Consider the following 24,838-nt stretch of genomic DNA (forward strand, 5'->3'; position numbering starts at 1 on the left):
CATATTGTCAGATATAACAAAATTGTGAATATGCTTGATGGCTGTTGAGATTGACGTATTTGTTTTGCTGCTGTTGGTGTCGGTGGATTTGTTCAGAACAAAAACAATCGACTTTGGCCTGGACGGATCTATTGACACTAACAAAGATGTTATACAACGAAATTGTGAATACGCTTGATTGCTATTAAGATTTTCGAGAAGGGTTGTTCAAACCTCACATTGTGTTTGCTGTTAAACGTCATATTGAAATATAATATTGTGAATGTGCTTGATTGCTGTTGAGATTGTTAAGATTGTTTTCTGTTATTAGTGTCAATGAGTTTGTTCAAACCAAACCAAAAAAATTGCAATGACTAGTCGGAAAGCACAAAAGCCCTATTTACAGAAACCTAGGATGACGTTAGCAATGCCAGCTAGCAGACGATAGAGTCCTCCTTCTGACGTATAAACACATCTAAACAAAGTATCCACTCTGCCTGACTTTAGTCCACACCACCAGTACCACTATATTGTAAAGGGAGTATACCCATACACCAGTGCTGATCTAAAAAAGTATGGATACTTAACAGTTCTTCGTAACTGGGACGCTTAACTGTGCTTTGTTTTGCCAACGCAACATTACTAAAACAACTTCGTTTTTATTTTTTTGCGGAATGTAGTAGAAAAGTAAAGCACAGGCCATTAATTTTATTTGTTAACAACAAATTATACAGAAATAATATTCCTCACAGGTATTCGATTAAAAAAATGAAATGATCTGCATTTCTATAGCGCTTTTCAAGTCAATGACTTCCCAAAGCGCTTTACAATGTGCTCCACATTTCCCAATAGCGGCCTTGCAGCCATGTAAGGCGCTAACCTGCTTATTGGGGGTATTAGGGGTTCAGTGTCTTACCCAAGGCCACTTCGACATGTAACACGGACGAGCCGGGATTCGAACTGGGATCCCTTGATCCCAAGACGAGCGCTCTACCTCCTGAGCTACTGCTACTACTTTTTCTGTTTTGAAGCTAACCCCGCCCCCAATTAAGCCAACCAGTTAAACCAGTTCCAGACTGGAAGTCAACAACGGCTGTACACGATATAAATTGAGAAAAAAAAGCCCTAGATCCATTCCTCAGACGTTTTCTGACCTTTTTAGGACTGCTGCGTTAAAAGGCAACTTGAAGTAAGTTGAATTTTTTTGTGTCTTCGGGTTTTTTTTCAGCTCACTTGAAAAAATATAGAAGGAGTGTGTTAAAGGAACACACCCATCGTCATTATCATTTTTTAAACGGTTATCCCCAAAAAATGTCTTCTGGAAATATAGCATTTTTACTCGTTTTTTTACACATTTTAATCAACGTTTTTTTTTTTTTCGGTTCAGCAAGTGTTCAATGTTTTGTTATCGGTGATAATACATTTTTAATCCTATGACTCAATTGTTTATTGACTATTGAGTTTCATCCTTTTTACCAATTTCTAAACCAGTTTTTTTACTTAATTTGATCAATTTTAAGTTGAAAAATAAATAAATAAATTCTATCGGGAGTCCTGAAATATTTTTCAAATACTAATTTAAAAACAACTAATAAATTAAAATAAAAACAATATTTCAAAGAAAAAATCCACTATTAAAGCATTTCGGCAGGAGTACTGAAATATATTAAATTAGAATAAAATTAATTACAAAATTAATACACAAAACATATTTATTACCAGTCCTGAATTTAAAAATTATGGAAAATAATCAATCATTTTCAAAAATGTATCTGAAATCTTGCAACTCAAAATAGAAACATATATTTCTTTTTAAATATCAGCAGTTTGTCACTGTTACTCAGTGCGCTCTCTCTTACTTTGTCAGTCCGTCAACGAACCTCTGCCCCGCAAGACGTGGGTTCTGACTCGGTCCTGTTTTCCTGTTGGTATTTCCAGTCCGGTATTGTTCCTGTTTATTTTTGACCTTTTTAATATCAGTTTCCAGTTTCGTTCCCGTCTATTTTTGTCCTTTTTATTATTCTCAACCAGTTTTCGTTCCCGTCTTGTTTGCCCTGTTTATTTTCGATATCCTGTTTCGTTATCTATCCTGTCTGTCCTGTCCTGTCCGGACCCCATCTGTCCGATATCAACTCGGGCAATTGGAATCGATCTCGTCGGTCTCTGGCTTCCTGTCTTTCCACGCCAGACCGGCTTCCTAACGTGCATGACTCCCCTTTTCCCGTAAAATAAAAGGCTTGTGTGAGAAAGTCACGCGTTTGGGTCCTGATCCTGTTCTGGTTCCTGACACAGTTTTGAAAATAAAATATTAATCATTATTCTTTTTATAATAATTGAACTTTAAAAATATCATTCACAGTCCTGAAAATAATAATAATATTAATATATAAATAATAATCCTAAAATAACAAAATAAACAAATAATAAAAAGACGATTATATTTGAAAACTCCATCAGCATTTCTGAAATTGAAAAAAAATATTATCAAGAATAAAATAGATGTACCTTTTTGATTTAATCAGCAGACCAGGAATTTAAAAAAATACTAAAATAAAAAGCAATTAAAATGATATTATTTAAATGATTGTAAAACGTTTATTAAATAGTCACTCTTATAAATGATAAAAAGAAAAAAAAGTCCATGTTAACTTGCTTTTTTTATGCGGTTTTAGGTCGAGAATTGGATTTGAATGTACCCATGAATCCTAACAGGACTTGTTTTAATCCGAATTAATTTAGGGGAAAATCAACAATAACAATACATGAAGCGGACAAGCATCGGTGTCACCATGGCGACGGCCAGCTGGGAGAAAAAATCCAGTCAGGCCCCTACCAACAAAGAGCACAAACTGGTCAACAAAACTTTGCGAAAATTGGAAAAACTGTACCGGTGCTGCTCGGACGCTCGTTTGGGCCTTCGGGGTGGCGCCCCCTGCCTGCCGGAGCTGCTACCCGACACCGCCTCGACGCTGCTTCGGGTCTGGGAGCCGTACCGGGGCCTGGGGGCCCTGACGTGTCGGGCCCCCGCCCGAGAGGAGGCGGAGTTCCTCAGGGTCCACGCCAGGAACCTCCTGGAGAAAACAGAAAGGGCTTTGCTGCTCTTCAAGGAAGGGAAGGAGCAGATGTTCCTGGAGACGTCCGGATACAGGTACGATTTTCTGGGAAAGAAAAAAAATGGATTTTTCTTCTTCTTTAAAGTTGCTGAAAACAAAACCCAAAAAAGTTACGGAGTAATTCATGTCCCTGTTCTCAACCCGAAAGATAAGGAAAAAGAGAGAGAAAAGAAACAAAGGAAGAAAGGGAAAAAAGTAAAAAGAAAGTGAGCGAGAGAGTGAGTGAGCAAGAGAGCAAATGAAAAAATAGAGAAAGAAAAAGAATAGAAAATAAAATCACAGAGAAGGTAAGAGAGTGAGCAAGAGAGAGTATATTCAAGAAAAATGTACAGCTAGATTCAAGAACACTTGAATTCTTGACTCTTTCTGGGATTGATACAGAGGAGGGGATTCCCAGCCCCCTCGCTCAACCCAATCGAAGTGTCAAAACACTGGTCCTTGGGAGTTATTGGGTGAACAAACTCAAAAAAAGAAAGACAGACAGACAGAAAGACCGACAGGGAGAAAGAAAGGGAGAAAGAAATAGAGCGAGAAGAAAAAAATAAAGAAAGACAGAAAGGGAGAAAGAAATAGAGAGAAAGAAAAAAATAAAGTAAGAAAGACAGAAAGGGAGAAAGAAATAGAGCAAGAAAGGAAAAAAGAAAGAAAGAAATAAAGACAGAAAGGAAGAAAGAAATAGAGTGAGAAAGAAAAAAATAAATAAAGAAAGACAGAAAGGGGGAAAGAAATAGAGCGAGAAAGAAAAAAATAAAGAAATAAAGAAAGACAGAAAGGGAGAAAGAAATAGAATAAGAAAGGGAAAAAGTATTAAAGTGAGAAAGAAAAAAATAAAGAAAGAAAGAAAGACAGAAAGGGAGAAAGAAATAGACTGAGAAAGAAAAAATATAAAGAAAGAAAGGGAGAAAGGGAGAAAGAAATAGTGCGAGAAAGAAAAAAAGAGAAGGACAGAAAGGGAGAATTAAATAGTGCGAGAAAGAAAAAATAAAGAAAGACAGAAAGACAGAAAGGGAGAAAGAAATCGAGCAAGAAAGAAAAAAATAAATAAAGACAGGAGAAAGAAAGAAAGGAAGAAAGAAAGAAAAAAGGAAAAAGAAAGAAAGACATTTAAAAATAAAAAAATAAATAAATAAAGATAATTAGAAAGAGAATAAGAGAGTGAGCGTGGGAGAAAGTGCAAAGAAAAAAATAGATGAAGAAAAACATGTAGCCACGTAGAGAAAGAGAGAGAAGAGATAAAACAGAAGCATGGTGAGAAGGAGAGAAAAAGGACATGGGAAAAAGAGAGTAAGAGAAAGAGTAAGAGTAAAAGAGTAAAAGAGTGAACAAAATAAAAATGGAAAGAAAGAAATGAGAGAAAGGAGTAGAGAGAGCAAAGAAAGAAAAAGGATAAGAGAATGAGGGAAAGATGAACAGAAAGAGTATGAGTGCGAGTGAGAGAAAGAAAGAAGAGTGGAAAGGAAAAAAATAATGAGAATGAGAAAGAAAGAGGACAAGAAAAAAAGAGTAAAAGGAAAAAATAAAGAAAGGAGGGAGGGGTAAAAAAACAAGAGAGCAAGAGTTAAAAAAAAAACAACTAATTATCTGTCCCTTGACTCACTGGAACTGTTTCAGGGAGGACCTGAGCAAGCTGTCCCTGCTCTTCAGTCACATGCTGTGGGAACTGAAGGCCATTTTCCCCGGTGGGCGTTACCATGGCGACACCTACAAGCTAACTAAGGCTGAGGCACGAGAATTTTGGAGGGCGGCCTTCGGTGACAAGTGAGAGAACGCACCCCTTAAATCCTTAAAGCTTTAACTCTAGCATTGGAAGGAACAACAAAAGTTAAAAAGAAAAGCCTATACAATATATGTACTTAGAATAGTGACCATTAGACGGCACTGTGTTATCTAATGGGAACGAAAACTAATGCCACAGAGCACAGCGTAGCAGCAAGATGCCAGACAAACAGGGTGGCGACCTCTAGGTAGGGATTCCACTGTGTAAAAGGGATACAAATTACTCAAACTTTGTTTTTTTATAAAAAATAACAATATGCCTATTCTTCAAATCAATGTTTTTCCCCACCAAATCAAAGTAATTTTGTACCAGTGACAGTGAACATTACACACTGTCTCTTTAAAGTTTTAACTCCAGCGGTTGAGTTTTTTTTTTTTTTTTTTTCAAAAGGCTTATAAAATTACATTTTTCTCAGAACAGTACTTGAATCAGTTGTTTTTGTTTCCAAACTTAAAGCATTAACTGTCAGGACCAGAACGGAAACAGGACCCAATTGCGTTACGTTTCTCACAAGTTTTATTGAAGGAAAGCGGAAGGGCTGCGCCCACGATCCGGTGTTCGCTGAAAGCGGTAAGCAAGTCGCTCTCGTACTCGGATTGTGATCCGACCACGGAAGTGGATCTTCCGTAGCGAGCGATGGCGGTGTCAGGGACGGAAAAATTGGTCGGGAGCCGGGACTGCGAGAGCAAAGCGTGGTCGGGGTCGGAAACGAGTCGTAAGTCGGAACGGGAGAGTAGACGTAGTCGGGGACAAAAAGACGTCGTAAGCCGGGAAGGGAGAGCAGACGTGGTCAGGATCCAAACAGGTCGTAGCCGGAGACAGACAGGAACAAAAACGGGACGGGTGGGAGTCAGGGTCAAAAAAGGCTTGCCTAGTATACACTGAGGTTCGCAGACGGACTGACAACAGGGGACAGACAGGACAGGGTTCAAATAGTGACAGGGAGCCAATCAAAATGAGCGGGCACAGGTGAGTCACATCAGTAATCATGACATTAACTCAAGAGTTAAAGCTTTAAAGCTACTGTACTTCAATCTTTGAAGTTTTTATTCCCGGGTTAAAGTTGTGTTTTAAAATAACAGCATGATTTAAAATCAAGGCCCATAAAAATAAATTTTTCTCTGAACAGTACTTCAATGAATCGGTGCCGGATCCGATCTTTAATGCTTTAACTCATGAGTTAAAGCTTTATGGCTTCTTCAATCTTTAAAGTTTTAATTCCAGAGTTGAAGTTCAATTTTAAAAAAACAGCAAGATTTTATAAAGGCCTATAGAATTACATTTTTGCAGAACAGTACTTGTTTTGCATCCAAACTTTAAAGCTTTAACTGAGTTAAAAGCTCTAAAGCTACTTATTATTTCTTCCCATTGGCACATCTTCTCTCTTTCTCCGTTTACAATTCTTTACGGAGGGTGAATAGTCAGCCCTCACACATTTTCAGTTTACCAAATCTTCTGAAAAGGTTGGACTCTAAATCACTTGTTAAAGTTGAACTTGAAAAACTAAGCGATCAAAAGAGGCCTTTTCAGAAAAGCTTCAACTGTCGGGTAACTGGATTTCTTTGAATTCTATAAATATAGATGCATGGTTCGGTGGAGCCAATTTGTGGAGGAGTTGCGCGTGGTGCACGCCCTCCAGGACGGGATGGAGACGCTCGCCCTCAAGTCCACCCTCGATCTCACCGTCAACGACCACGTCTCCGTCTTTGAGTTCGACGTCTTCACTAGACTCTTTCAGGTGGCCTCACCAAACACAATTTCAATATTTGAAACCCAGAAAACTCAAATTGATACGACCGGTCATATCCTTTTGGTTTGACGGTTTAGAAAGTTGACGGGAACAAAATCAGTGGAATGGGAAAATAACACATATTAGTTGGCAAATAAATTTCAAGTCAAGTTTATTTATGATGCCCTTAATCACAAGGAGTCTCAAAGGGCTGCACAGAGCACAGACTATTGCAAACCACAGACTATTATGACACCATCCCCTGATCTAAAACCTACACGAGGGCAAGGAAAAACTCAAAAACGCCAGCATGAGGAAAATAAGTAATCTTAAGAGAACAGTTATAAGGTGATCCCCCTTCCAGGATGACCAGGCTGCAACGAATGTTGCAATCACAAATAATACACAGATATCGTCAACATAAAATAAAGGTTATTCAAATGCTATAGAATAGAAGTGTTTTTTAAGCCTGGATTTAAACAGTTCCAGAGAGGTTGCAGATCGAATCTCAATGGACAGAGCATTTCATAAGCATTTATTTAGAATTGTTTGTCATGATTGCCCATTGCCCTCACATGTGCCTGCTGGTTTGGCTCCAACTGCTGCTCGTTTCCTGATTGGTTCCCCTCCTATTTAAACTCACTACCCTCATTCACTCCTTGGTCAGTCCGTTGGCGAACCTCCGCACTTGCAAGGCAAGCACTTTTTGACTCTGGCTCCCGTCTGTCCTGTATCCTATATCCTACAGGATACAGTGTATCCTGTAGCCTGTAGCCTGTATCAATCCCCTGTCCCCGGTTTCCGGATCGTCTCCGATTACCTGACTTGTTCGGATCTCTGACAACGCTCCGATATCCCGTCCCGGCTGCCCGACTTGTCTCCGTCCACTGACCATGCGCCGATCTCCTGTCCCGGCTGCTCGACTCGTTTCCGCCCTGCGACCACGCTCCGATCTCGTGGGCTTCCTGCTTCTCCTGCCCAGCGATCGTCGAATCGCTGACTTTTGTTATCCCGCGCCTGATTTCTCCGCTTTCGCAATAAAGCTCGGTGTGAAATGTTACGTGTTTGGGTCTACCGTCTGTTCGGGTTCCGACATTGTTTTGTTTTGATTCATTTAAAACAAGATGAATGCTGTCAAAATGAAACCGGAAGCTTTGAATGGAGTTAAAGCTTTATTGCTTCTTAAATCTTAAACCCTATAACTCCAGCTACAAGGGGTCTACTTTGAAAGAACAGCAAGATTAAAAAATTGACTATAAAATTACATTTTCGCCCAACAAATCATATTTCTCTATGAATTTGAAATAATGCTTTGAATTTTTAACCCTTGAGTTAAAAATTTAAGGCCGGTTAGTCCTTTAAAGTTTAGCTGCAGTATTAAAGCTACTAAATACTTAAGCAGGTTTACGGTAATAATAATGATTTTAATAATAATAATACAATGTCTATGAAGTTTGCTTTTCTCAAAACAAGACTTATTCGAATCAGTATTAGATCAAAACTACCTTTAAACTCCTGTGTTAATGCTTTAATATATAAGTTTAAAAAGACCTTACAACCAAATGTATATTTTAAAAAGTCTTAAAAATGAAATTTTATCAAAACATCCCTCTGATGAATCGTTATTGGATCCAAACTTTAAAGCTTTGACTCGAGTCAAAGTTTTGTAGTCACGTAAACATCACTTAAGCATCTTCAAGGTTGAACTCCAGCAATAATGCTTTCATACCTACAAAAATTAAATTAAAAAAATGATACAACAGCATATAAAATGTGATTTTTCTCCCCCAAAACAATACTTTTACGAATCACTATTGGATCAAAGCTTTGAATCTTGAGTTAACTCTTAAAGCTTTAAAGTCACATAAATATTTCACTTCAAACAGCAAGACTTAGAAAATCCTATAAAACGTTTATTCATAACAATACCGAATAGTAGTGGATCAAAACCTTAAAGCTATAACTCTTGAGTTAATTCTTAAAGCTTTAAAGCTACCTAAATATTTTATGGAATTTCTTTTATTATTTTAAAGTAACAATAAAATACAAAAAAAAACCTATAAAACGTTGACTCAAAGCAATACTCTTATGAATCAGTATTGGCGCTAAACATTGAGGGTTTAACTCTTGAATGAACTCTTAAAGCTTTAAAGTTACTTAAATAGTGTACTTAAGTTTTCTTTGAATTTGAAAGAATTGTAAAATTAAAAACAGAAAAACTGCAGAACTTGACTTAAAACAATACTCTAATGAATCTTTAACTCCTGAGTTAAAGCTATCTATGTCTTTAAAGTTTTAACTCCAGCACAGCCTTAATTCTTACAAAGAGTAAATAAAAAAAAAAACAGTAAGATACAAAAGCCTATTCAATTTCATTTTCTCAAAACAATGCCGGCCCCACGATTTGAGAACCGCTGCTTCTAACATAATCTGTTCCGCCGGAACAGCTTTTCTAAAAGTAAGAAAAAAGCAGATAGGTGCAGTGAAAAATAAAGCATAAGGTCTCTTTGAACTCAGTTGGGCATTGTTATCTCATACTGAATAGAGAAAGTATTTAGCTTTCAACATTTTAAGAACGCAACATACTTTAGAAATAGACACAAAATGAACGAAATCCAAGAAAACGCTCATGCAAACTTTTGAGCTTTCAAACGAACACTTAGCCAAACACTCCATATTCATTTTGACTCTGGGCTTCAACCCACTTGAAGATCTTCTCTTTTTCTGGGTACTGTTAAAGACATTTTTCCCCCAAGGCATCGTGTATTGCAGAAATAGTTTTACAAATAAGGTTTCGTTTTTCCTTTAGAAGCCAAGCCCCCCGCCCCACACACTGCCCACCATTCGCTAATGGTGACACACAACGAAATATGCGCATTTAAGCTGACCCCCTGATTTAGGTATTTTATTTTCTAGCTGTAAATTTGGCTTGGATGCGAGAATATAAGATAGGGAGAATATCTCCATGAGGAGAAATTCAGGGCCCTCGGGGGAATTTAGTTGTACTAAAGCTACAGCATCAAAGCTTTAATGTCTACGATTATTTAAAAACGCTTTTCAAGACACTCAGTTTTATGAATTCATATCATATTTTCTCATTTTATTTTTTTAACTGCTGGTATTTATCTTATTCGTACGATATCAGATTTTAAAAACCTCTTTGTGCCCCCCTCTAGCCGTGGGGTTCCCTCCTGAGGAACTGGAAGCAAATGGCCGTCACCCACCCGGGCTACATGGCCTTTGTCACGTACGACCAGGCCGTGGCGAGGCTGCAACGCAACATGCGCAAGCCGGGCAGGTAACCAACTGGACCTGGACCAGAAACTGACCCCATATAATTAGAATTACCGTATTTTCCGGACTATAGGGCATACCTAAAAACCCCAAATTTGCCGGAAATTCGAAAGTGCATCTTATAACCTTAAATACAGCACAGTACGATGGATAAGCTTGGAAATGCATGCAGTATTTAGAACATTTCAGTTTTGGTATACGAGCATATTTATGCAAAGCTAGATCGATCGAAATACATCGCTGACCATAATTGCAAAAACTTGCGTGCAACGGGAATCGAACCTGTTCGTGTCAGTGAGAGCGCCACTACTTATCAACTAGACACTCAGTGACACAAATAACATTTGAAACGGCATTGGGTTTTATGTCATTATCCCACTATTTTTACTCACAGTGCCAGAAAAGTGTCAAATATGCTGTACAAATGCCAAAATAATACTAAGTGTGTTTTACCACAATTGTGCGTGTTTTGCATCAGTTTACGCTGCTCGAAGGGACAAAATATTCGTTAAATTAAAAAAAAAAAACAAGCGAAATGAAGTTACTGAAATGGATTTTTAGTTATTTCGGTATAACACACACTTGCGTATAACACGCATCCCTTAATCTGTGTAAAATATTATTTCACCTTTTCTCAGCTCAAACTACGAATTGTAAGCTACATACTGTATGTTGTTGAATAGCCATGATTAAAATGATTTATTAACACCGTAAACAATGAACACAACACCAAAGTAAAAATTACAACTTATTCATTTAATGTCCTTCAATGACCAATTCATCTTCAGATACACCAAGGACTCGTTCTTTTTTGCGTTTGATTATATCTTCCAGGACGACTTTCTGTTTTCTCCATTCTTTAACATTTGTTTCTGGCACCGTGAGTAGAAATAGCGTGGGAATGAGATACAACTTAATGCCTTTTTGTATGTCATCTATATCACTAATTCTCTTGTGGTTAGGTTTAAGCCCTCTTACTGCCGCGACCAGGATTCTACTCCAGTTGCATACAATGATTTGCAATTATTGGCAGCGGAATTCTTTAACTGATCAATCAAAGAACGAATGATTACAGCACTAATATGTACACTGTAGGGGTCTAAAATGTGCAATAGTTACACGGGTAGGTGGGTTGAACCCTATAACCACTAGGGTTGAAGGGGGCACCATTTCTTGCGGTTTGTCTTGGGAAAGTACAGCCTGGTAGCGCCTATCCCTCTCCAGACCAACATACTGTATGTTTCCACCTGTTCTCGAGTGCAGGGAAATACATTAACCATTATCTCCGTCCCCTTCCCCTGTTAGCTATATTTTCCGTCAAAGCTGCACCAGGATGGGACAATGGGCCATCGGTCATGTGACCAATGGAGGCGAAATCTTGCAATCCATCCCGGAGAACACGCCGCTCTACCTGGCGCTACTGCAGGGCAACAAGCAGGGCAGGTACTCAAAAGAAACCTACAAATGTGTGCACTTTTGTGGTTTTTGAGTCCAAATATGTCTGTTAGCTATTTGTACCCCGACGGGCAAGATGAGAACCCGGACCTCAGCGCCCTCAACAGACCTGAACACAAAGCCAAAGTCAAGGTCACGCGAGTATGTCAGTTTGAATTATTCAGAATTAGAGACACACTTATTATTAGCACTTATTATCAGTTAGATAATTTCTATTCTGTACGAAGTAAAAATGTTCAAATATGCATTGACTTAAACCGTGGCGAATTTGTATTTTACCATGGCCAATTCTTTAGACATTGTACAAGTGTTGTAAATGTTTGACTTCTCTTTCCCAAAGTCAACTCAATGATTGTGCAGACTTGAGCGTAAAAATGAATCACGAATTGCTTTGCGTATGTTTAATTTTGGCTCTGATCTCAATACACATTGAAAACTGTTATGCATTTTTATTATTTTATTGGCTAACCAACGTGTTGATCATCATTCAACTCGATTACTACTGGCTGAAGATATTTGGACCTACTGGAGGTGATCTCCCTTTTATCAAACAGGCCAGTATAGGCTAATGGGGGCTGGGGACTGTGAAAAAACCCCACTATTGGCCAAGAGACGTGTCAATCTAAGGCTAACTACCATATCAGATAGATAGATAGATAGATAGATAGATAGATAGATAGATAGATAGATAGATAGATAGATAGATAGATAGATAGATAGATAGATAGATAGATAGATAGATAGATAGATAGATAGATAGATAGATAGATAGATAGATAGATAGATAGATAGATAGATAGATAGATAGATACTTTATTCATCAGACATGGGGACTTGAGACTTAGTGACTTGGACTCGAGTCGACTCGAGTCGCTGTTTTTATGACTTGTGACTTGACTTGGACTTGGCAATCTAAGACTCGGGACTTGACTTGTGACTTGACTTGCCCAAGAAAAAAATACTTGGGACTTACTTGGGACTTGAAGGTGAAGACTTGAGACTTACTTGAGACTTGCACATGTGTGACTTGGTCCCATGTCTGTTATTCATCCCCTAAGGGAAATTCACATTTCCAGCAGCATCCCTGAGCTGAGAACAGTACAATAATAAAGCCAAAAGAATACAATATACAAATACCCAGTGTGACGTGCAAATGCCCACTGTAGCGTGTTATATAGAGTAACTAAATAGTGCTACACAGAATACATATTGCAGTAAGATTCGGTAATATCCAATGTAGGTGGTGTGGTTTAATGTGGGCCTTTACTCTGCCGGGTGGAGTTAAAGAGCCTCATGGCATGAGGAAGAAAAGATCTCTTCAGTCTGTCCGTAGTACAAGACAGTGACAGCAGTCTGTCGCTGAAACTGCTCTTCTGTCTGGAGATAATGCTGTGTAGTGGATGCGATGGATTGTCCATGATTGACCTCAGCTTTTTCAGTGCTCGTCTCTCAGCTACTGTTGTTAGGCTGTCCAGCTCTTTGCCCACAACAGAGCTCGCTTTCCTAGCCAGTTTATTGAGACGAGAGGCATCCTTCTTCTTGACGCTGCCTCCACAACACGCTGCCGCAAAGAAGAGGGCGCTTGCCACTACTGTCTCATAGAATATTTTCAGGAGCTTTTTGCAGATGTTGAAGGAGGCCAGCCTTCTGAGGAAGTAAAGTCGGCTTTGCCCTTTCCTACATAGAGCTTCTGTGTTGGCAGTCCAGTCCAGTTTGTTGTCCAGCTGCACACCCAGGTATTTGTAGGTCTGGACAAATTCTACACATTCTCCCTTGATGGTTACAGGAACCGGGTGAGTTCTGGTTCTCCTGAAGTCCACCACCATCTCTCTGGTCTTGGTGGTGTTTAGGTGCAGGTGGTTTGCGTCGCTCCATCGGACAAAGTCCTGAATCAATTTCCTGTACTCCTCCTCCTGCCCGTTTCTGATACATGGGAATAATTTTACAACTCTATTTAAGTTTTGGAGTGAAACGAACGAATTAGAAGAAGAATCATTGAGAAAACATCGGTATGAACATGAATGTTTTAAAGCTTTAACTATAACTTCAAGCCTTAAACCCGTTTAACTTAAGAGTCAAGAGCCTAAAATCAATTCTTAAAGCAACATAAATCTTAAAAACCTCTTTAAATCATGAGTTAAAGCCAAGTAAAAACCTCAAGAGTTAACGCAGTTTAAAGCTTAAACTCTGACCTAAAGCTTCTCACAAACTTTGAGATAAAACTTTAAAACTCCTAATGTCAAGAGTACAAGTCTGTTAAATGCCTTACAGGAGTTGTTTTGAGGTAAAACTTAAACTCAAGGCTGACAATTTTGTCATGGGCATCAGGAGCAGTACGAGATTTACTGCAGAAGCGGCAGTTCCTTCCAGCTGTGCAAGATCTGCACGGTGAAGGACAAGGACACTCGCATCGAGCCCTGCGGACATCTGGTGTGCGGACGCTGCCTCCAAAGTTGGCTGGTACTAGCAAAACTGACGATTCATTTGCGATTATTTTGTCCCTTAATCAACTAAAACAAAGGGTAGGGTTATAGTACGGGTTAGGGGTTAGGGTTAGATGGTTAGGGTTAGTTTTAAGGGGTTAGGGATGATAGGTTAGGAGTTGGCATAGGGTTAGAAGTTAGAGTTAGGGGGTTAGAGTTGGCAGTATAGGGAGTTAGTTTTCGGGGGGTGGGTAGAGTTAGATGCTAGTGTTAGGGGGACATGATTGGTGGGTTTGTTTTAGGGGGTGTGGGGTAAGTGTTAGGGGGATAAGGGTAACATAGTGTTACGTTAGAACAGGGGTCAGGAACCTTTTTGACCTAAAGAGCCATAAAAGCAAAACATGTTTTAAAAAGAAATTAAGAGCTACATCATAAATTTTCAGACAAAATTGAAAAAACTGCCAAACACACTCTCTAGGCAAAAGCTAATTCTTCAGCACACTTAATTCACTGTGTGTCATATGATGATTTGATCAAATGTATGAAATGACAATAATGCCAAATCCTGTGTCCCAAATCAATGTAAATATGCCATTTACAATCTGTCTTCCACATTCAGTTAAGAGTGTTGAGGCATTTTTTTCCATGAAATGTGTGCTTAATAACGGTTTCAAAACAATGTGCAAAGTTCTTTTGTAAAAATGTCACAAATTACTGCAAACGATAACCATATCGACATATTCACTTTCGGCGTGGACTGCACTGAGCGAGAGAGAGAGAAGGAAAGTGCCTTGCGCTGTGTGCAGGGATCCGCCCACCTGTACTGCTCACCCAATCAAAGTCGTTTGCCAGGCGTTTTTATTTATCAGTTTAAATGGTTTCTTATCGAACTTCTGCATTAAGTTGCTTCGGCTTTGTATGGACCAAAATCGGGATGAAATCACTTGACTTTGGAACGCCACAGAGAGATGTGATATAGTTACATTTTATTTCGGAGCCATATCTACTCATGAAAAGAGCCATATGTGGCTCCCGAGCCATAGGTTCCCTACCCCTGCGTTAGAATTACCACCTGAGGGGTTAGTGTTCGGGATTAATGTTCAGGTTAAGGGGTTATGGTGAGATTAGAAGGTTGCTGGAGGTGTCGGGGTGGGGTTAGCAGGTTGGGGTAGGTTTAGCGTTAGGGGTCTGGTTAGTGTTTGGGTTATGGGGTTGGGAGGGTAGGCTTAGGGGGTTAGTGTTAACAGGTTAGGACAATAGTGTTAGAGGGTTAGGGATTAACGTTAGGGTTAGGGGGATACACCCCATTCTAATGTACTCGTCAACCTCCAGCGGAAATCGTCAAGCCACACGTGTCCGTACTGCAGATGTGACATTGAAGGCACCGAACTGGTGGACATCGAGCCCTACCATCCCGAAAGAAAAGATGGAGGAGAAGGACAAGCAAAGGAACAGAGAGAAGAACAACCTAGAGGACATGAAACTGGTGATGAAAGGAGTGTCCACGCTGAAGAAGAAGGCACGTGTTTCTAGTCAAGTCTAGAAAATGCCATTTTATTTGCTGACTTTGAATTTTTTGCTTTCAGGAAGAACCGAGCAAAACTGATTCCCCAGAGAAACATCAAATGGGCATCCAACTATTGGAGGAGAAATAAAGTTTTGGAAATTGAAGTCAAAGGGAAATTGCCGTGTAGTGGGAGATAAAAACCTATGCTAATTGGCTAAAGCCTTTCGAACCCGCTGTACCCAAGACAAAAAAAACCTCAACAACGAAATAGTTTATAGTAAGTAATACTTATGTGTAATATATGATTAAATAGCATGATAAATGAATAAACATCGAAAGGAAAAGTAAAATTTATATGTCCCTTTGATATGCCATGACTTGAGCTGGTACAGTGGAGTTAGCAGGTGGATGTGAATGGGGCTTTGGGGGGTTTGGCGGTGTTTTTATTGACGACGGTGGTTTAAAACTGAAATTAATTTTAAAACTTCCTTTGCGAGAGTTGTCATGCCCTTGTGAGACGTTGTTGCTTTTTTTGTTGCTTTCTTATTGTTAATAGTATCATATTTTCACGCTCATAAGCCACACTGTGTGAAATGGCGCATTTTCCATAGTTAGTTCTTGGCTTGTATGACATGTCTCCCCTCGTGCATACAAGGTGCAAACACTTCCTGCTTTACAGTTCAATTACATTTCCCCAAAATTGGATACGAATACTTTTTAGTAACGTGTGCGCCGCCAAGAGTGACATTTTCATGCAGGGGGAGATGTTGGGTCATTTTTCGACAAAACACAGACAAGCATACAAGTGTGCGTATTTAAAACTACAGAGGTAGCAAAACTGAGTTTGGTTGTGGTTAATTTAAGTATTGATTACAAAATAAACCCCCGGAAAAAAAACATGTCAAAGTTTGTTTTCAGCTTCCTCCAACTTGCGAACCTTCAATTCATTATTATTTTATTCTCTCGCTGCAACTGCTCTGATTCCATGTTCTCCCACGTAGCATGGAAATCAAAACACCACGCCAGCTGAAAACACTGTAAGCATTCAATGGAGGGAAAGTGAGCTTTTGGATTTAATACATATTCTGGGGGAACTTTCAAATTGCGGCGTTAGCATCCATGAGCACTTCCGGTAACAATATATTGCAATCAAACAAGAGACGCTGAAAAGTCAGAGGAGATGCATAGAAGTGGCATTTTTTGGAAATGTGAACAATCTTACAAAAACATCTTAAGTCTTGACTTGGTCAAGGCTCAAACTGTGACCTCCCATTCTCAGCAGCGGGCGCTCAACCCTAAGGCCACCGATCTGATCCCTGTACAAGGAAAATCTGAAACTTATGGGCGTCAAAATACAGTGCAGATCGTCGAGTGGTTACAGCCATATTCTTAGCGAGCGCTACTCATTCATGTGCCTTTTTTGTATTCTTGATAATCTTAATCTTCCCTTCCATGGTTATCATGTTTCTGCTTTTCACTATGATATCACTGCAAGCTTTGGGACCCATACCAAATAAATACTGTACAAAAGGTAAAGAATTGTATCAACAAATGGCAAAGTCTTTAGGAAGCACAAGAGATTCAAAATTATATGAAGAGAAAGGCATTGTAGGAGGACGATCCGCCAACAGCGAAACTTCAGTTTCATAATGCCATGACGCAAACCATTATCAGACCAGCATTTGATATCAACCCATAGCAGACACTCATCTGCATGAACAACGCAAAGTTTGAACTTGAACGGTTTTGGGGCTCACTAAATTATTTCTTGTGGATGTGGTATAGTGGGCAAAATGTCATAAGGAAGGGTCAAAAATCATTTCATCCCACACCGTAAAGTGAAAACGTTGTAAGGCGGGGACGCTGTATTCCGGGGATCTACTGTACAACAAAAGTAAGACTTGTATCAAAAGTTGTGTTGTCCTACATTGGCTTTGGATATGATTTAATCACATTTACATGATGCAAGGGTGAGCTAATGGAAGAACATTCAAGAAAAAACAACTGTGACCAATAAACAGAAGTGATTCTAAAAGTACGTTTGAATAATGCTTTATTTGTCATGTTGTCCAGCACTAACGATGGAATACATAGTGCTTGGTTGACCCCCTTAGATCATCTAGTACCTTTCCATGGTGGTCTCCAGCCAGTTGTTGAAAAGGCAGACCTTAGAACGGATGGGAAACAATTAAAGGTCCTAAATTACAGACCCTGTACCATTACAAGAAACAGGGTAATGTTGGAACAGTTTGTAAGGTTACCTTGGCGTAGACACCAGGGTGGTCCTTCTCGGCGCATCCGTATCCCCAGGACACAACACCCTGAAGCTCACCGTTGCACACCACAGGGCCGCCAGAGTCACCCTGCCGGTTGGAAATTTACTTGTCACGTTTTGAGTCTATTGCAAGAAACAATTAGAGTAATCTCGTTTAGTACCTGGCAGGAATCCTTGCCGCCCTCCAAGTATCCGGCGCAGAACATGGCCTCGGTGATCATGCCAGGGTAGGAGTTGTCGCAGTCCCTGTCCGACAGAATGGGGAGGTCCAAGCACTGCAGCTTGTTCCTGTCGGCGGCTTGAAATCGGAAAAAGTGGAACGTTGATATTACTTTTCATTAACTCGGTTGTGCTTTGTTTTGTTTCCAGTATCATATCGCTGCCTGCTAGAACCAGGTTTAGAAGAGGCTTGTTGGACAGTTGAAAATTACACCTCTGTAACAAAAGTTTTGGCTTTGTTTAGGTTTCCTGACCAACCCTTTAATATAAGAATGATAATCATTTTGTCTGTAACTCATTTGTGCTCAGAATATTCTGTCCATCTTTAGAGGGACTCATCATCATCTCCAGCCTTTATTTGGATAACCTACCTTCTCACTTCCCAGAATCAAACAAACACTTGGAGGAAGAAACAATACTCTGACCAAGAAATTTCAGTCTGCACTCAGTGTGAAGTTAGGACTGGGTATGGACAAGAAAGGGCCATAAAGATTAGAACATAATGCTCTGATCCAGTCCCCGTCAAGAATCCAGATCTCAAGAGCTGCAGGTATCAGGTATGCTTTGCCAAAAATCAAAAGGCAATATGTCCAAAAATGACATTCTTACACCCAGGTTTTGTACATATTTTCTTCCATTTTCAATACATTTGAAATTACCATTTGTTGCCGGTTTTTACCCAAACATGTTCTGACAATCTGGTAGAAAGTTCAACTCCTTCACAGTTTGTTTTCAGTGTTTTCTATAAGCTCAATGTCTGAAAACCCATAATAGATATTTCTTGATGAATAACTGGTGAAGAGTTTTGCTTATTTTGATCCCCTTAAGTCTTCAATTTTGGAAAAACAAAACGATTCAGGTAGGAATCTGTTAGCAGTCCTTCGAACCTACTGATGTAAAAGACTTCAAATAGACTCACTGGAGCTCATGGTGTTGCCCCATCCGGAGACTTTGCACATGGTGCCGGCGGGCGCGCAGCTGCTGGGCAGGGCCACGGGCTTCACGTACTGGTTGAGGGTGGCGGGGGTGGCCAACTTGATCAGCATGATGTCGTTATCAATGTTGTACGAGCTGTACTCGGGGTGACGGATGACGCGGGAAGAGCGGATGAACTGCTCGGTTCCCTCATCGACCTTGATGTTGTGCTCGCCCAGGCGGACCTCAACGCGGCTGCAAAGAAATTCTGGCTTAAAAAAGTTAACCGGCAAAATCGAGGGATGCTAACTGTCACGTACGACTTGTAGCAGTGAGCAGCTGACACCACCCAATTCTCGTTGACCAGGGAGCCTCCACAGAAGTGGTAGCCTGAGTTCAGAGACACCTGATGGGGCTGGGAGTAAGGCTGGCACTCATAGCCTCCGACGATCTTGTCGTCTTCGGCGACTGGAAAGCAAAGTGTAAAATGGTTCACTAAAACTATTTTTGAGCAAGACGGGAAGACGTTTTGACTCACAGACAGCTCCGATGAGCAGAACGAAGACCAGACACCTCATGGTTGCTAAGTGATCCAGTTGATGAGAGGACCTTACCTGGAGAACTGGTATATAAACTATATCGAAAGCCCTGCCCTCCTCCATGGTCCTATTTGATTGGTCACAGAAGAAACCAATCCCTGCCTGGGGATGTTAGTTTTTTTTTTTTTTTTTTTTTTAAATCAGTTTAAGTCCAGGAGAACTATAGAACTATAGAACACCATAGAATTGGTTATATTTTACAAAGGAAAGACAAAGTACGAAATGTATTCATTTTCCAACCACTTATCCTCATGGGGGTTGTGGTGTCCTGGGACCGACTTCAGGTAGTGGGCAAGGGGCACCCTGCATTGGTTGCCAGCCAGTTGCAGGGTATAATTTATAGTATATAGAATGAAATGTGTCTATTATTACTGTGTTTCTTCATTTTCCTCAGTTTTTTGAGTTGTTCTGTGCAGCCCTTGTAGACTCCTTGTGATAAAGGGCTATACAAATATACATGACTTGACTTGACGTACAGATACAACCATTCACTTCCACACTTACTTCTAGGAACGATTTGGAACCACCGATTACCTAAGGATGTGGCCAGAGAAACCCATTAAAGCACAGAGAGAACATGCTAAATCCCCACCAAGAGGCCAGGACCCAGTAGGACGTATGAACTGTGAAGCTTGCTAACCAGTCAGCTACCATGCTGTCCAAAAGTAGTACTTTCCTTTTTACATTTCATTTTAAATATTTCTGTAGAGGAATAGTCCAATTTTTTATATAGATCTTTAAGCACATCAAAACATGCTGAATAAACGTTCCAACATTTGGTCTTTTCCCAGCATTTCCTACCAGAGGTGGCCTCAACTACCTTCAAAAGCAAACATGAACAAGGTCATTCTTCCATGACGTGGCAGTAGAACTAAACAGGAAAAATGCAGAATTACTGCAATCTTGTGAACAGTCCATCTGCCGAACTGCTACTGCATAATCTCAAGTCGGCGATAGGATAAACATGACCAAAGGTAACCTTAGTACAGATATTGATTAAGGGTGCTAATCCAAGGTCAATTAAGGGAACAAAGCAGTACATCCACTCTTCCTGCAATGCCACATCTGGCTAAAAATCAAAGCACAGATGAAGTAATGAAAAGATATATTCTCTTTCACTCTTTTTAAATTCTAGCCGCTGAAAGGAACAAGCTTCAGTGCTTGGACCTCCCCATCCTGTCCATCGGGGACTGCCACAAATCCTTACCCCCTGCATGATAATGACTCCATTTTTTGTGCCGTATACTTTGAGGGCGGCAAGGATTACTGCCAGGTAAACAAGCACTTTGTTTTTCACCCTTTGAGAATTGATCTAGAAGGTGACAACTTATTCTCAACCCTAAGGAAGACTACGGCAGCCGCGTGGTGTGCAACGGTGAGCTTCAGGGTGTTGTGTCCTGGGGTCACGGATGTGCCAAGAAGGACCACCTTGGGGTCTACGCCAGGGTAGGCCAAGATGCAAGAGATTACATTGATCAGTTATGTACCGGTTCTCGATAACCTCTTGACATGGTCTGCCGTTTCAACGACTGGATGGAGGAGACCATGTCCAGGTACTAAGTCCCATCCTGCCATCCTTCTGCCACCCTGGTATGTCTAAAGAGTTTTCCTGGGATGGGCAGCAAATTCCCATCGTCATGAATAAAAAAAAAGGGCAGCACGGCAGCGCAGTGGTTAGCGCGTGCGCGGCACAGTTCTGAGGTCATGAGATCAAACCTCCTGTGTGGAATTTGCATGTTCTCCCCGTGCTTGCGGGGTTTCCTCCGCGCACTCCGGTTTCCTTCCACATTCCAAAAACATGCATGTTAGGTTAATTGGCCAGTCCAAATTGTCCCTAGGTGTGAATGAGTTGTCTGTCTCTGTGTGCCCTGTAACTGGCTGGCAACCAGTTCAGACAGTGTCGCCTGCCCACTGCCCCAAGATGGCTGGAATAGGCTCCAGCACCCCCGCGACCCTACTGAGGATAAGCGGTGCAGATAATGGATGGATGAATAAATAAACTATAACAGTTTGAGTTAAATTCAAATTGTTGCGTTACATCCTTGCTGCACTTCATCATTCAACAATGTCACAAAACAAGTAAAAATTGGTAACTATGAATACAATTAATGAAGAGAGAGGGAGTAAGAAAAAAAAAAGAAAATCCTTAAAGGAAGAAAGACAGAAATAAGGAAAATACATACATTAAAATTGTGCAACACAAGGATTAAAAGAAAGAATAAAGAGAGCAGGACAAATAGAAAAATAAGAGCAAAATAAAAGGTAGAAAGGGAGAATAACAGAAAAAATGAAAAACTGGGGAACTGCCATCGTGTGCACGTTCTTTCCGCACAGTCGGACATTTTTAGCTGACGCACTGCCTAAGTCACGTGACGTAAACTTCCTCCTCTCAGCCCGCTGACCTCGCCTTTCAATGTTACGCGATTTGCAAGGATGCCGTAAATTCTATTAAATACGTTTAGTCCCCTACTATTTTAGTGTCAATTTTCTATCTCCCTTCACTCGTCTGCATTTGGGTGTCCTAATTTTGCAGAAGTAAATCCAAACAGGACAAAATGCGTCTGACGCTGCAAGCGTGGATCAGCCATGGCCGAGTGGCCCGGAAAATGGGTCTCGGCCCCAAATCCCGCATGGACTTGCTTCGGAACCTTCTCACTGGACTGGTTCGATACGAGAGGATTGAAACGGTCGCGGCCCGAGCGGATGAAGTTCGCTTTTACGCCGAAAAGGTACTAAATCAAAAAAACACGGCCGACATCGTGTCGCGCCTCTCTGACGTCATCACTAGGCGCTTCACGGTAGCTAGCAGGCTAACCCAGCTAAAGTACAAAAAAAGGGTTTCATTCAAAATTTCCCAGACATCAAGTCAGGTAGTAAGTTAAAATAGTTCCTTGTCTTACACTTTGAGTTTTTATTAGTTACAGTTAAGAGAGCTCCTAACTTGCTGACAATGGCATATGCTGTCAGCAATGTACTAGATATTATACTTGTGCAATGATAGTTGTAGTATAATAGCTAGCACCGCCATCTATGCCTTAACTAGTAACACATTCTTTTTTTAAAGGTCAATATAAAAATTGCCAAAACGTAATTCTACAGCCGAGTATACTGTACACAATAATTTGAAAATACAGAAACAGAAAAATCTTTTCAAAATAAGACCCTCGGGATATGACATTGAAATGTCCAATTTAGAAATGATCAAAGTGAAATTCCCATGTAGTGGGGGAAAGAAACCTATGCCAAATAGCGTTGGACCCCTGGCATCCCTGGAACAAAATACTGTATATTAAGTATTACTTATGTGTAAAATATATGCACAGGAAAATTTAATTTACCATGAGTGTGATCTGACTGGAGCTGGTGAAATGGAGTAGCGGGTGGATGCAAACTGAGGATGAGACGGCAGATTTAAATTAAACTGATTTTAAAACTTATTTGCGAGCATTGTCATGTCCTTAGAGTATATATTTTCTTTTATAACAGTCTTATTGTTCGAAATAAGCCAGATTAGCGTTTCTTCACGACCATGCCTCTTGGCAAGGGGAGCCATTCATGTGCATTCCTCATATTTCTTAATATTTACAAGCTTTGTTTTTAAGGTTTCATGTTTTTGCTTTTTTTTAACAGCACTGCAAAGTTTGGGACCCAGAAACGATTTATTCAGCATTGGATCACACAGTCCTCATGAAGCGAAGAGAAAGACATTTTGCATATCAGCATATTCATGATACTGTAGTGCAAACCAATAGCAGACCAGGATTTATTATTATTTATTAGAAAGTTGACGAATAACCGAACAGGCATCATATGCACAAGCACTGCAAAGATTAAATTTTAAGTTTTTCATCATGGAATAAATTTGTTGCTGTGGTAAAGTGGTCAAAATTTCACAACGGGCGGAAAAACATCTTATTCCACTCCGTAAAGTGAAACCCTGGTGAGATGGAGTCACCCTATCCCGGGGGGGTCTACTGTTAGATGTTAGACTTTTTGGATGAGGCCATCTCTTGTCCAGACATAATACTCGCTGTATCCTGGAGGTCTGCCGTCTAACGAGATCACTTTTGTTTTATTTCAGCTTATCGACTACGCCAAGAAAGGAGACACGGACGAAAAGGCGATGAAGATGGCTGATTTTTGGTTGACGGTACGATTTCACCTCTGTCCTTCTCTTTTTGTCCTAGAAAATCAGTAACGGTACGATCTCTCCACAGGAAAAAGACCTGATCCCGAAGCTCTTCAAGGTGCTTGCCCCCCGTTTCCAGCAACAGTCGGAAGGTTACACTCGCATGGCCCGCCTGCCCAACCGCAACAACCTGGACCGAGCCAAGATGGCGGTTTTGGAGTACAAAGGGAACCCCTTCCCGCCACTTTACCCGGTCCGCAAAGAAAACCCCCTCACTCTGGTCAACCAGCTGCTTGCCGCCTACCGGGAGGACAAAGCTAACTCCATGCGAAAATCCTGAAAAGAAACTTTTACTGCTGAGAAATATTTGCCAAGGATTCTTTTTTTTTTTCCATGTTTGTTTGTCAAAGAATAATAAAAGTGCTTCATAACAGCCCGTTTACTCACTTCTTTAACATGTAAAGCAGGGGTCTCATACTTGAGGCGCATGGAGGATAGTTTGAGCTCCCCACCTTAACAAGACAGTTAAAGGGACAGTGTATATTAATTGACCAATAGATGTTGTAGTCATCAGCGGTGCAGCCAAAAAGAATTGCTAAAAATCACAAGAATGAAAATTATAGAGATTCAAAGTGAACTTTTTTCTTTTGCCCAGCCCTTGACCAGGTTTTTTTTACCTGTAGGAGCAAGATAACGGTTGTCATCTCCATCTATGTGGCATCTATGTGTTTACTGATGAATATTCGAATACAAGGCACATCTATGATAGTCTATGTATTTTCGCTAATTATTATTCTATTTTGTTAATTGAATTTTTTCTTACTAGGAGGTACTGAATAATACACACTGTCTTGTTAAATGCAGCATTGACTCAATAGGAATTGATTTACTACTGGTTGATTTATTTTCATATGGATTTTTTAAGCCCTCATTTTGTACAGGGAATTTCAAAAAAAAAATTGTCAAAAGTGGATTTTTTAAATTCAAATTTCTTGTTGAAAACCCCGGTTTAGCTCAACCTCGCCCAGACCCTCGCTCCGGCGGCTTCCAAATTGAACGAAGTTTGAGATCCCCATTGTAAAGCCTATTTTTTACATCTGCCACAAAAGTGCAAACTTGAAACAGATTTAGCACGATGTTCGTGTAGTACTTTCATTTAGACGACAGGTGGCGCCAGAACAGAGCCAAATGCAATGATTTCTTGTCACCGTTTTCAAAACGCTTCCGAGAGGAACAGAACAGCGTTATGTTGTCTTTCACCCATATTTGTAATCATTGTAGACTGTATTTATATTCCTAAACAATTAATTTTCAATGTTTGAATGGGTAAAATATTTAAAACAAATAGCAAAACGAAAAATACAATCTTACATTGCATGGTTGGTTGTCTCCCTTAACCACTAGGGTCGCAGGGGCACCATTTC

General features: G+C 40.2%; 3 protein-coding genes across 3 annotated transcripts; 2 read left to right on the plus strand and 1 right to left on the minus strand.

The window, feature by feature from the left end:
• Positions 1–1,055: 1,055 nt before the first annotated feature.
• cblc (Cbl proto-oncogene C) lies at positions 1,056–15,425 on the plus strand. Its single transcript, XM_088327708.1, is given in 11 exon segments — positions 1,056–1,168; positions 2,719–3,127; positions 4,704–4,850; positions 6,451–6,607; positions 9,775–9,896; positions 11,198–11,335; positions 11,401–11,488; positions 13,676–13,807; positions 15,103–15,195; positions 15,197–15,289; positions 15,357–15,425. Coding segments are annotated over 10 exon segments (1,425 nt in total). The 5' UTR covers positions 1,056–1,168; positions 2,719–2,741.
• Positions 15,426–17,313: 1,888 nt separating this feature from the next.
• On the minus strand, positions 17,314–19,392 carry LOC148372057 (trypsin-2). The gene is made up of 6 exons (XM_088326732.1): positions 19,225–19,392; positions 19,007–19,154; positions 18,691–18,941; positions 17,714–17,850; positions 17,539–17,640; positions 17,314–17,444 (listed from the first exon to the last, which is right to left on the minus strand). Exons 1-6 carry the CDS (start codon positions 19,346–19,348, stop codon positions 17,397–17,399), a joined length of 810 nt encoding a protein of 269 aa, XP_088182858.1. The 5' UTR covers positions 19,349–19,392; the 3' UTR covers positions 17,314–17,396.
• Positions 19,393–21,611: 2,219 nt separating this feature from the next.
• Positions 21,612–23,847, plus strand: mrpl17 (mitochondrial ribosomal protein L17). Its single transcript, XM_088327989.1, has 3 exons — positions 21,612–22,014; positions 23,367–23,435; positions 23,503–23,847. Exons 1-3 carry the CDS (start codon positions 21,841–21,843, stop codon positions 23,752–23,754), a joined length of 495 nt encoding a protein of 164 aa, XP_088184115.1. The 5' UTR covers positions 21,612–21,840; the 3' UTR covers positions 23,755–23,847.
• Positions 23,848–24,838: the final 991 nt, after the last annotated feature.

This window comes from Urocampus carinirostris, chromosome 2 (genome assembly GCF_059441175.1).
Source record: "Urocampus carinirostris isolate Australia breed hairy pipefish chromosome 2, RoL_Ucar_1.0, whole genome shotgun sequence".
Taxonomy (NCBI): Eukaryota; Metazoa; Chordata; class Actinopteri; order Syngnathiformes; family Syngnathidae; genus Urocampus; species Urocampus carinirostris.

Bases quoted from the DNA above. Each gene is read 5' to 3' on its own strand.
- LOC148372057 (XM_088326732.1), bottom strand. From the start codon at position 19,348: ATGGAGGAGGGCAGGGCTTTCGATATAGTTTATATACCAGTTCTCCAG. The intron at 18,942-19,006 runs GTACGTGACAGT...ATTTCTTTGCAG, and splicing joins GCTGCTCACTGCTACAAGTC to CCGCGTTGAGGTCCGCCTGG. The intron at 17,851-18,690 runs GTGAGTCTATTT...TCCGATTTCAAG, and splicing joins GGGCAACACCATGAGCTCCA to CCGCCGACAGGAACAAGCTG.
- mrpl17 (XM_088327989.1), top strand. From the start codon at position 21,841: ATGCGTCTGACGCTGCAAGCGTGGATCAGCCATGGCCGAGTGGCCCGG. The intron at 22,015-23,366 runs GTACTAAATCAA...GTTTTATTTCAG, and splicing joins TTCGCTTTTACGCCGAAAAG to CTTATCGACTACGCCAAGAA. The intron at 23,436-23,502 runs GTACGATTTCAC...ATCTCTCCACAG, and splicing joins TGGCTGATTTTTGGTTGACG to GAAAAAGACCTGATCCCGAA.